Source organism: Rana temporaria, chromosome 6 (genome assembly GCF_905171775.1).
Source record: "Rana temporaria chromosome 6, aRanTem1.1, whole genome shotgun sequence".
Classification (NCBI taxonomy): domain Eukaryota; kingdom Metazoa; phylum Chordata; class Amphibia; order Anura; family Ranidae; genus Rana; species Rana temporaria.
In genome coordinates, this window is record NC_053494.1 from 196,017,669 (window position 1) to 196,030,511 (window position 12,843).

Sequence of the window (12,843 nt, forward strand, 5' to 3'; positions counted from 1 at the left end):
TTTCTGATAGAATTTTTTTCCGTCGGAAAAAAAGAGATGTTCTTTTTCTAAGTCCTCATCATTTTTTTGTCAAAGCTTAATTAACCACTTCCATACCGGGCATTTTCACCCCTTTCCTGCCCAGGCCAATTTTTTGTTTTCAGCACTGTCGCAATTTGAATGACAATTGCACAGTCATGCAACACTGTACCCTAATGAAATTGTTATGTTTTTTTCCCCACAAATAGAGCTTTCTTTTGGTGGTATTTGATCACCTCTGCGGTTCTTATTTTTTTTGCTATAAAGAAAAGAAGAGTGACAACTTTTTGCTATAATTAATATCCCAATTTAAAAAAAAAAAAAATCATTTTTTCCCTCAGTTTAGGCCGATATGTATACTTCTACATATTTTTGGTAAAAAAAAATCACAATAAGCGTATATTGATTGGTTTGCGCAAAAAGTTATAGCGTCTACAAAATAGAGCAGGGGTCTCCAAACTTTTTACTTCGAGGGCCACATTCTATATTTTACACATATTCGCGGGCCGGAAAAATAATTTATAAATAAATCCACAGTAGAACAAGAATAGAATAGAATTTGACTTACTGCTGACAGCAGGACTGGATGGTGCTCCTATATTCTTTGCTGGCACCTAAACGCTGGAGCATCATGCAGCGGGGCTAAACTTCCAGCGTGCATGAGGCTTTACACCCATGTCCCCATACATCTGTGTCCCCATACATCTGTGTCCCCATCAGTCTCCCCATTCATCTGTGTCCCCATCATCTGTGTCCCCATCCATCTCCCCATTCATCTGTGTCCCCATTCATCTGTGTCCCCATCCATCTGTGTCCCCATCAGTCTCCCCATCTGTGTGCCCATCCATCTCCCCATTCATCTGTGTCCCCATCCATCTGTGTCCCCATCAGTCTGTTTCCCCATCCATCTGTGTCCCCATCATCTGTGTCCCCATCAGTCTCCCCATTCATCTTTGTCCCCATCATCTGTGTCCCCATCCATCTGTGTCCCCATCAGTCTGTTTCCCCATCCATCTGTGTCCCCATCATCTGTGTCCCCATCAGTCTCCCCATTCATCTTTGTCCCCATCATCTGTGTCCCCATCCATCTGTGTCCCCATCAGTCTGTTTCCCCATCCATCTGTGTCCCCATCAGTCTGTTTCCCCATTCATCTGTGTCCCCATCAGTCTCCCCATTCATCTTTGCCCTCATCATCTGTGTCCCCATCCATCTGTGTCCCCATCAGTTTCCCCATCCATCTGTGTCCCCATCACTCATCAGGCTATCCCCACAAATTGGTGTCCCCATTAGAGCCCCCCCATCATTCATCCGAGTCTCCCTGCACATTTGTGTCCCCATCACAGCCCACCCCCACCTGCAAATTTGTGTCCCCTTCAGAGCCATCACCTCCCCTTCCGCATATTTGTGTCACCATTAGAGCCATCAGACCCCCTCCTCACATGTTTGTGTCCCCATAAGAGCCACCAGCACCCCCACATTTGTGTCCCCATCAGACCCCACAGATATTTGTGTCCCCATCAGAGTCATCACCCCCCCCCCACATTTATGTCCCCATCAGAGTCATCAGCCCCCCCCCCCACATTTGTGTCCCTATCAGAGTCTCATCAGCCCCCCAAAATGTGTGTCCCCATCAGTCTACAACCCCCCCCCCAGTGTGTCCCCATCAGAGTCATCAGCCCCCACATATTTGTGTCCCCATAAGAGTTATCAACCCCCCCACATTTGTGTCCCCATAAGAGTCAGCCCCCCCCCCCACATTTGTGTCCCCATCAGACCCCACAGATATTTGTGTCCCCATCAGAGTCATCACCCCCCCCCACATTTATGTCCCCATCAGAGTCATCAGCCCCCCCCACATTTGTGTCCCTATCAGAGTCTCATCAGCCCCCCAAAATGTGTGTCCCCATCAGTCTACAACCCCCCCCCCAGTGTGTCCCCATCAGAGTCATCAGCCCCCACATATTTGTGTCCCCATAAGAGTTATCAACCCCCCCCACATTTGTGTCCCCATCAGAGCCATTTAACCCACCCCCACACAAGTGTATCAGCCCCCCTCCTTGCATGTGTCCAGCGCATCTCCATCACTGGCTTTGCAGACCTGCTGCACCTCCCGACTCCCGCCCCGCTTGTATTACACACTCGTTACTGGTTAACAGCGAGGCGGGAGGCGGGAGCAGGGAGGCGGCTACGGGTCTGCACTACACCTCATTGGCTGCTGGGATGCCGTGGTCCCAGCAGCCAACAACACAGTGAGACGCCGGAAGGGATTGCGGGACCTGCGCTGCCTATTGCCTGGGGCTAATATGCAGCGCAGGTTCCACAGCTAACAGGTGGATAGGATTCAAGCTGCGGGCCGGAAGAAATGGCCTGGCGGGCCGGATGTGGCCCGCGGGCCGTAGTTTGGAGACCCCTGAAATAGAGGATAGATTTATGGCATTTTTTTGTTACTAGTAATGGCGGCGATCTGCGATTTTTATCGTGACTGTGACATTGCGGATTACATATCGGACACGCTTTTGACACGTTTTTGGGACCATTCACATTTATACAGCGATCGGTGCTATAAAAATGCACTGATTACTATGTAAATGTCACAGGCAGGGAAGGGGTTAACACTAGCAGGCGATCAAAGGGTTAAAGGTGTTACCTAGGGAGTGATTCTAACTGTAGGGGGCAGGGACCCACAAGGGGAGGAGACCGATCGGTGTTCCTCTGTACTGGGGACACACCATCAGTCTCCTCTCACCTGACAGGAAGTGGACTTGTGTGTTTACACACACAGGTCCATGGTCCTGCTCTGTTAACGGGCAATTGTGGATGCCCGACAGACATCGCGGCCCCAAGATGGTCGGGAAGCCCAGGACATCATATGACGCCCGCCTAGGATGGGAGATCCCTTGTGTGAATGCCAAATGACTACTTAAAGGAGTTCTCCAAGCTAAAACTTTTAACCCCCGCTGTGCCCGGGCTGTAAAACTATACAAAATAAACTTTCACTTACCTACCTACGATCCCCCGTTGTTCCGAAATCGCCGTCCCGTTCTCCGGTCCCGGTTTGTTCCACTTCCTGCGGGTCGGTGACTCACAGTGCGCTCAGCCTATCAGCGGCCGCAGCAATGTCCCGTCGCGGCCGCTGATAGGCTGAGCGCACTGTGAGTCACCGACCCGCAGGAAGTGGAAGAGACCGGGACCGGAGAACAGGACGGCGATATCGGAGCAACGGGGGATCGTAGGCAGGTAAGTGAAAGTTTATTTTGTATAGTTTTACAGCCCGGGCACAGCGGGGGTTAAAAGTTTTAGCTTGGAGAACTCCTTTAAGGAAGATGCTGGTGCTTTCAGTCACCCCAAAGTGCCTATACATTAGCATTATTCCAAGAGCTAAGTAAGCACCTAATTTCCTTATTGTCTTCCTTCTCAGTTTTGAGTTTATTGCTAACACCGGACTTGCAGATGTCTCACTGAGAACAATGAACCTTGCAGATGTAAGCAATCTTTGCCTGTAGTGACACGCCACCAGGACCTTACCTATGGAAGAATGTGGCGCATGCATAGTGAAACACTTTTTTCTTCATTAGAAAGGTAGCAGTCAGAACCTACTTGAATGGACATTCTTCATTAGGTTGGCATATATTTAAGTGCCTTTGATTGTATTCATTATCATGTCCTAGGGCAGTGTTTTTCAACCTTTTTTCAGTCAGGGAACCCTCGAATAGCATACAATTCTGGGTCACACAAGTCTGCTGATCGCTCTTCCTATCCCAACCCCCCGAATCACAAATCCCCCCTTATAGCACATCCCCTCCCATTTCCCCTGCCTAGCACAGCTCCCCCCTTCAAAATCCCCCCTCCTAGCACAAAACTTCACATCCCTCTCATCACTGCAAGAGTAGTAACAACAGCAGAGAGGAAGAGAGCTGGAAAGAGGTGCAGGCTGTGCTGGCCCCCTCCTCTCTATACACAGGAGTAAACAGAGGAATGCTTTTAGATCAAACTGTACAGGGTTTTATATTGATTTGCAGTAGCACGCCTGGGGAAACTTAGTGGCATCCCAGTTGAAAAACACGGTCCTAGGGGACCCCTATACATGCCATAAAGTTGTGATCTTAAAGGGGTTGTAAAGGTTCTTTTTTTTTTTTTTAGGTAACAAACATGTCATACTTGCCTCCACTGTGCAGCTCGTTTTGCACAGAGTGGCCCTGATCCTGGTCTTCTGGGGACCCTCAGCGGCTGTCTTGGCTCCTCCCCGCAAGAGCCAACTCCCATTCTGGGAAGTGCTCTCCCAAGGGGGTTAACTTGCGGGAGCGCTCCCGTGTGATACAGTGTCGGCCATAACTGCCAAGTGTATCACTCGGCCCCACCCCCCGGCGCACGCATCATTGATTAGATTGACAGAAGTGGGAGCCAATGGCTGCGCTGCTATCAATCTCCAATGAAGAGGCGAGAACAGCCAAGATGACAGGGGCAAAAAGCCAGCGTGTTCACGATGCAGGACTTTTGAAGGCTCAGGTAAGTAAACCGGGGGGGCTTGTAAGCATCAGATTTTTTTTCACCTTAGTGCATAGGCTGCATTAAGGTGAAAAAAAGCAAAGCTTTACAACCCCTTTAAGTTAAAGGTATGTTTAACCACTTAAGCCCCAGACCTTTAGGCAGCTAAATGCCCAGGCCAGGTTTTGCGATTCGGCACTGCGTCGCTTTAACAGACAATTGCACGGTCGTGCGACGTGGCTCCCAAACAAAATTGGCGTCCTTTTTTCCCCACAAATAGAGCTTTCTTTTGGTGGTATTTGATCACCTCTGCGGTTTTTATTTTTTGCGCTATAAACAAAAATAGAGCGACAATTTTAAAAAAAATTCAATATTTTTTACTTTTTGCTATAATAAATATCCCCCAAAAACATATATAAAAAAAAAAGTTTTCCTCAGTTTAGGCCGATACGTATTCTTCTACCTATTTTTGGTAAAAAAAATCGCAATAGGCGTTTATCGATTGGTTTGCGCAAAATGTATAGCGTTTACAAAACAGGGGATAGTTTTATTGCATTGTTATTTAATTTTTTTTTTTTACTACTAATGGCGGTGATCAGCGATTTTTTTCGTGACTGCGACATTATGGCAGACACTTCGGACAATTTTGACACATTTTTGGGACCATTGTCATTTTCACAGCAAAAAATGCATTTAAATTGCATTGTTTATTGTGAAAATGACAGTTGCAGTTTGGGACTACAGGGGGCGCTGTAGGAGTTAGTGTTCACTTAGTGTGTGTTTACAACTGTAGGGGGTGTGGCTGTAGGACTGACGTCATCGATCGAGTCTGCCTATATAAGGGATCACTCAATCGATGCAGCGCCATAGTGAAGCACAGGGAAGCCGTGTTTACATACGGCTATCCCCGTTCTTCAGCTCCGGGGAGCGATCGCGGCGGAGGGGCTATAAACGAATAGCCGCATGTATCGGGGGGGGGGTCACGATCGGACCCCCCACCCGCTAGAAGGCAAGGACGTACCTGTACGCCCATTTGCCTGTACATGCCATTCTGGAAGTCGGGAAGTGGTCGGGAAGTGGTTAACATGACACTAAAAACATAGGCTGCAGTAGTGCAGGCACCTGTAGCCTTCAGCATTATGCAGTATGGTCCAATACGGGGCTGTTCTGTCAAGAAAAGCTCTGACACTTCAGCCTCGTACACACGACCGAGGAACTCGTCGTAAATGAAACATCATTTTCCTTGACAAGTTCCTTGTTAGGCTTGTCGAGAATCTTGACAAGCTTTCTTTGCGTACACACTGTCAAGACAAAATCTCGTTGTTCTCAAACGTGGTGACGTACAACACGTACAACGGCACTATAAAGGGGAAGTTCGATTCCACTGGCGCCACCCTTGGGGCTGCTTTTGCTAATCTCATGTTACTGCGTGTTAAGTAAGAGTTTGGTGAGAGACTATTTGTGCTTTTCAGTCTGTTATAGCGTGACAAATGTGCTATCTCCATTACAAACCCTACTTTTACCGAAGGCACCCTCCCATCTCATACTTTATTCTGAGCATGTGTGGGTTTCTAAGCATACACACAAACGTGTATCTCGTCGCAAACCAGCCCGACGAGAAACACGACGAGAAAATTGAGACTCCCGACGAGAAAAAGATAACTTGTTCTCTTTTTTTTTCGTTGAGTTCCACAACAGTTTGCTCGACGAAAAACATACACACGACCGCAAAAAAGCTCTGCCACCAAGTTTCTTGATGGATTCTGTCGAGCAAAACGGTCGTGTGTACGAGGCCTTCCAGGTAGTTTTGGAGCTTCAAGCTTACTAAAGCCCCTTTACATTCCTATTGGTCAATCACAACAATAGGCTCCCTCACTAGCCAAAAGGATGGGTAGGAAAGCTTGGCACTAACAGGAAGTGTTGAAGCGTTGCCAGAGGAGCAGCCCATATTTGGTCATAAGGGTAGGATTTTGGGGGCTGCTCTAGGTATGTGAAGTCACCATTTAAGTCTCCATAGTGGCCCCTTTATAATATAGACAGCTTTACAGAGGCAGATGAGTCCAAAAGGGTCTTTTTATGGAAAAGTCAAGATTAGCATAGCATGTCAGATGTTTCTATCTCTGAATCTACTGATGGTTTATGCATGTGTGTTCAGTAATATGTATGAATTGCCCAGGTTTAAGGCAGTTTTGTTTTAATAAGAGAATACGTTGTCAAATCACAGCTCCTTTTCTCTTCATGATTTTCTTTCCACAGCTCACATCTTCAGTTAAGTTATCCTAACTCCCAGTTTATGCAGCTGTAAAATGAATAATAGACTAAAGCGTATTTGTGAGAATCTTAGAGTTCTGTGATGCGGCCTGCCGCCACTGTGATTTGTTTATTTCTAGAAATGTGCTCCTGACGAATTTTAATTTCCTTTAGAGCCCAGTGTATACTCCTGTGAAGCAAATGTAAATCCTTGCGGGGATGACGCCTTCTGCAATCAAACCAGCACACCGCCTTTTTGTCACTGCAAGCCTGGCTTCCAAAGAAACTTCAGGAACAAACAGTGTGAAGGTAGGAACTTCAGATGGTATGGCAAAAAAAAAAAAAAGAAAAACCCAAGTTAGCTCGGATGTGGAGCAACGTGATTAACATTCCAAAGCACTGCTGGTTTTGTTACAAGAAAAGCTGCCTTCTATCTTCAGAGACAAGTTAATTCTCCATGCGTAGCAGAAGGAAGAATTGCATGGCATGATGAAAAATCTGCTGTAGCCAAAATGTACTAGAGCTGGAAGGGAATTCAAGCCTTTAATTCAGATGCGTATTAGCAAAGCCAATTAATTAAATGAGCATCATAAGATATTGCTGAATTTAATGACAAAATGCACTGCTGTCAACATCACAGTGTCAGTATTAACTGGCGTTTGTGCTTTTTCTTAATGCATCTATCTAGACGCGGTTTAATCCCTGGCGCATTTTAGTCATGGGGCCATAGAGCTTGGTGAAAAAAAAAAAGAAAAGCAAAAAAAAAAAATGCAAGGTATTCGTAAGCATAGGTAAGGTAGAATAAGTAGTATTATCTCAAAGCGCCAGAAAATGAGGGATTTAATCCGTATTTTAGGATTTATAAGGAAGAAGACAAACGGCAAATGAGAATTTTCATTTTTTTTATTAATTACTGTAAATGGCTCTGAAAAAGTTAGAAAACATTGAAGCGTTCATTTTGGTCCCTATCCCAGTGGAGCTTACCTTACTATAGACACATAGATACAAATACATTGAGGGGAAATGGGCTGGAGGCACTGGATCCAAAGTGGATGGTTGGAATGATATAACAATAAAAGTGTTAAGCTGCGTACACACGATCAGTCCATCCGATGAGAACGGTCTTGAGGGAATCAACACACAAAAGGCACCTGCCAAACTTCATTAACCACTTCCATACCAGGCACTTACGCACCTTCCCGCCCAAGCCAATTTTCAGCTTTCAGCGCTGTCGCACTTTGAATGGCACTTTGTTTACACTCGCCTCTCCCCGTTCTTCCTCTCTGTGACCTGATCGCAGGACACTGGCGGCAATCGGGTCTGCTGTTCCTGCGGGGACGGTCACGGAGAAGAGGACCGGGTCACGAGCGACGCACTCGATACCCACGGCTGGGATTCTAAAGGGGACGTACATGTACGCCCTTGTGCCCAGCCGTGCCATTTTGCCGACGTATATTGTCGTGTGGCGGTCCTCAAACGGTTAAATGAGCCCTAAAGCTTTTAAAAGTATCATTGAAGCACCACCAAAGCATCCTCAAAACATCAAAAACACATCAAAAAGCATGTTGAAGCAGCATGTTTCTAAAGCCTATTTTTTTTTTTATCTTAAAGCGGAGGTCCACCCGAATTTTTTTTTTTAAAAGCCAGCAGCAACAAACACTGCAGCTGCTGACTTTTAAAAAATGGACACTTACCTGTCCAGGGCGCCTGCGATGTCGGCAGACGAGGCTGAGCAATCACTCGGTCCTCGGATTCTGCTTCCACCATCCTCAGTGAGGGAATCAGGAAGTGAAGCCTTGCAGCTTCACTGCACGGTTCCCTACTGCGCAGGGGCGAGTAGCGCGGTGCGGCACCATCACTGGTTCCCGCTCTCTCCTGGGAACAGTGTGTTTCCCAGGAGACAGCGGGGGGGGGGGGGGGGTTTAGTGGCGTATACTCCTGCGGGAGTCTATGCCCAGAAGTGTGTGCAAATACCTGTCAGGTATTTGCACCCCCTCCCCCCTGAAAGGTGCCAAATGTGTCACCGGAGGGGGGGAGGGTTCCGAAAAGAGGAAGTTCCATTTTTGGGTGGAACTCTTTGCATTAAGGTAAAAAATGTTTAGACATCAGCCCCCTCACCCCCCATTTTTTTATGTACCCGAGCCCTCACTCTATCCAGGGCTGTGCACGTCTGCAGCTTATCTCTCCCCTCACATCCGGGTCTCACTGGCTTTTCTGGGTACTGGGATCCATTAGCTCTTGCTGGTGTCAATCAAAGCCAGTGATCTGGGGCTGAAGTGGTTAAATACATGCAGGGGGTGAATAAGGTTCAGGAAGGCAGTTTTTTCTGTATGAAACCAAAAATAAAGAACACGGGGACATGACCTCAAACTAACTGGAGAAAAGTTCAAAAACCTTAGAAAGTATTATTTTACTGAAAGGGTGGTTAATACTTTGAATAAACCACCAGCAGACGTAATGAGACAGTCAACAGTAAAAGGCTTCAAACATGTTTGGGATAAACACAGATCTATATTCAGACAACAAAGTTAACCAAAAAAAATAAAATAAATCAAAACAAACACAACCTGGGGCGGCACAGTGGTGTAGTGGGTAGCACTCTTGCCTAGCAGTAAAAAGGGTCGCTGGTTCAAATCCCGACCACGACACTACCTGCCTGGAGTTTGCATGATCTCCCTGTGCCTGCGTGGGTTTCCTCCGGGAACTCCGGTTTCCTTCCACACTCCAAAGACATGTGCTTCTGTCTAAAATTGGCCTTAGTATATGAATGTGAGTTAGGGACCTTAGATTGTAAGCTCTTTGAGGGTAGGAACCAATGTGAATGTAGAATGTATATGTAAAGCGCTGCATAAATTGACAGCGCTTTATAAGTACCTAAATAATAATAATAAATATGGGCAGACTCGATGGACTTGGTCTTTTTCTGCCATCACTTTTCATGTCTACAAGCCACCCAAAAACTTGAAAGAAAATAAATAAAGGGATTATCTAATTGAAACATGAGACAAAGTAGCTAAGGGTAGAAGACATAAGTCATGGTATGATGTTTTTTTTTTTTTTAATTGGCCTTGGAGAGTGGCCAGAAAAATGCCACACTCCAAGGAAAACCAGTAGTGACGCTTTGACTGATTGCACAGATAAATGCATTGTATGGCTCTTTCACTTCTTATATATACAGATCCATAGTGGTAATGACAAACTGACCTGTCCCTGGCAGGGGTCAGACCTGTCATTAGCTAGGTAATTAGACATTTAACAAGCTGCTAATTCATTCCACCAGGAAAGCATCATCTGGAATCAGAATAGGAAAACTGCTGCTGAAAAGTATTGGATTTTGTTTTTTTGTTTAATTATTATTTTATCCACAGATCTTCAGTATCATATAATTACACTTTTGCCTATTTATCAATGTCTTTCACAAGAGCAGCACTTAAGAGTAGATAAATCAGATTCAGCAATGCACAGGAAAATAAAATTTGATGAATGAATATTGGAATTTGGTTGTTGCTAAATAAAAAGTAACAGATCTGACCCTCTTTTGGGTATAAATCCCCCCCCCCCCCCGGTCTTCTCGCCATCTGTCTCTCGCTTGGCTAGTAGTTGCAGCATGGTCCTGCAATGTAAGAGCCAGGAAGCAGCAGTATCACCTTTTGAATGCCTACCGGCTGTTGCTATATACCGCCCTCTGAAAAGCTGTCCACTGTGAATTGGTTTTAACAGGGTGTTAAATGATACTGCTTGTCTAAAAGAGCTTTAAAGTGGAAGTTCAGTTAAAATCTAAGTAGGGCCAAACCCACTCCCATCCCCATTCACAAAGCTTAGTGAATGTTGCAAAAATTTGCTTTGCAAAGAATACCCAACCATGTGCAAATAATATTAAAACAATAAACAGCAGAGCTTCATCTCATTCACTAAACTCTGGGGAAAAATTCTCTTTGCATTCTTCCTTGTAAAGTGAATAATCTATTCGTTGTTAGTAAATCACCCTACAATGTTCAATAATGGTTATTTGGAGACACTACAAGGACTTTACCCTTAAAGCGGAGTTCCACCCAAAAATGGAACTTCCGCTTTAAGGGAAGGTGACCCCCTGACATGACATTTGGCATGTCATTTTTTTTGGGGGGGGGGACCCTCTTTTTAGAGGGTTCCAGCTCCCTCTTCCTCCCGGGGCACTTTGGCCCTGGAAGGAAGTTCACCTCTCCCCCCTCCCTCTCGGCAATCATCTGGGACACGTTACAGGTCCCAAGTGATTGCCTGCCAAATCACGGCATGTATCGTGGCTTGCACATGTGCAGTGCATGCCCGGCTGTGAAGCCACAGCCGGGCGCCCACAGTCACGATGCCAGCGCCACAGAGAGGAGGGGGAGATGAGCGGGGCTTCATACGCCCACATCGCTGGAACCCTGGACAGGTAAGTGTATTAATTAATAAAAGTATTTTTGTAGCTGCTGACTTTTATATGGGTGGAACTCCAGTTTAAAGAGAAGCTCCTGGCTCCCCCCCAAAAAAATAAAAGTCAGCTTTAATATATGGACACTTGCCTGTGCAGGGATCCAGCAACGTCCTTACCTGAGCCGATTCTTCAGATGTAGGTGCCAACATCATAGGTAAGAGAAACCAGCAGTGAAGCCATGCGGGTTCATAGCTGGCTTCCTGCTGTGCATGCACGAGTCATGCTGCACTTTGTGAATTGTCCCGTAGACTTCTGGAACCTGTGGTGTTTCCCAGAAGGCTGAGGGGGGAGGGGAGCCGAACTTGCAGGGGCTTTGGAATGTCTGTCCTCCACTCTTCTTCCTCTCTTCCCACGGTACTAACATTTTGGTGGGGGGGGGGGGGGGCAGTACCTTGTCAGTATTAGCTCCATAAGACGCAAAGACATTTTACCCATATTTTTTGGGGGGGAAAAGTGTGTCTTATGGAGCGAAAAATATGGTAATATAAGTGGTTAAAGGGATGCTTCAAAATGGCAAAGATGTTTTTATTACAAATTATGTAAACAGACAGAAGTTCCTCTTTAACTTAGAAATGCTTTAGGTCAGGTTGAGTTCACATTAACAGCAGCTAAGCAGATCTGGGGCTACCATAGGCCAACTTAAAAAATAAAAACTGCAGTGTAAAGCGCAATAGTGATATTCAAAGTGTAATAACTGACCATTTTAATCTCACTTTATGGGGTTGATAGGCTGCAGTGGGTTACTGTCAGGGGCGGACTGACAACTAATGGGGCCCTCAGGCAATAGGAGATTATGGGGCCCCCAGGCAATAGGAGATTATTCGGCCCCCCGGCAATAGGAGATTATGGGGCCCCCAGGCAATAGGAGATTATGGGGCCACACAGTACTGTATACACACACAGTATACACACACAATATACAGACACACAACGAATACACACACACAGTATACATACACACACACTGAGAAGGTACTGGAGAGGCGCGGCAGCTATAATATTGGGACTTTTAGACCAAAAGGATGTCGGTAAGGGACATTTCAGGGACAGATGTAAAAAAACACAGATTTTTACATACTGTCCTTGGTTTTACTGAGACTGGCAACCCTGATGGGGCCCCCTAGTTACATGGGGCCCTCGGGCAGTGCTCAAAAGCCTGAATGGATAGTCCGCCCCTGGTTACTGTACATTGCACATTTATCTGTTGCTTTATCAAATAATCCCTTGTGTGTTATTGATGTGCAAAACTAAAACAGGGCTGAAGTACATGGAGTTTTGTGATAAATACAATGTTCCTGTATTAATTGCTTTGACTTTGTCTGCTCCACAAAACACAATAGCAACAGTGAATTGAGCTCAGATTAGTAAATCTCAGACGTATCAGCCATTTTCTCTCCAGGTATAATACAGGGGACTAGATAGTATTTCTCTGTCGGGTCCTGCCAATACCAATTTTTGGGGGGGGGGGGGGGAATACTTTTTTTTTTGTAAGAGAAAGTTTTTTTTTTCTTCTTTTCAAAAACTGTTTGGATGCTGCAATATACTATAAGAGCTTAAATCGAAATGATCAACAGTAACCTGGAAAAGAGGAACAAAAGATTGTGCATCACAACTGAGCTTAGGATTCTTTCCA

The 12,843-nt window shown here is 45.8% G+C and overlaps 1 protein-coding gene across 1 annotated transcript in view; it reads left to right on the forward strand.

Moving 5' to 3' along the window:
* The window catches only part of LRP1B (LDL receptor related protein 1B), a 1,757,966-nt gene that overhangs the window by 1,639,770 nt on the left and 105,353 nt on the right, over positions 1-12,843 (forward strand). Inside the window, exon 75 of the mRNA XM_040358043.1 lies at positions 6,929-7,063. Coding sequence (XP_040213977.1) covers positions 6,929-7,063 — 135 coding nt within the window. The remainder of the gene's footprint in view (positions 1-6,928; positions 7,064-12,843) is intronic.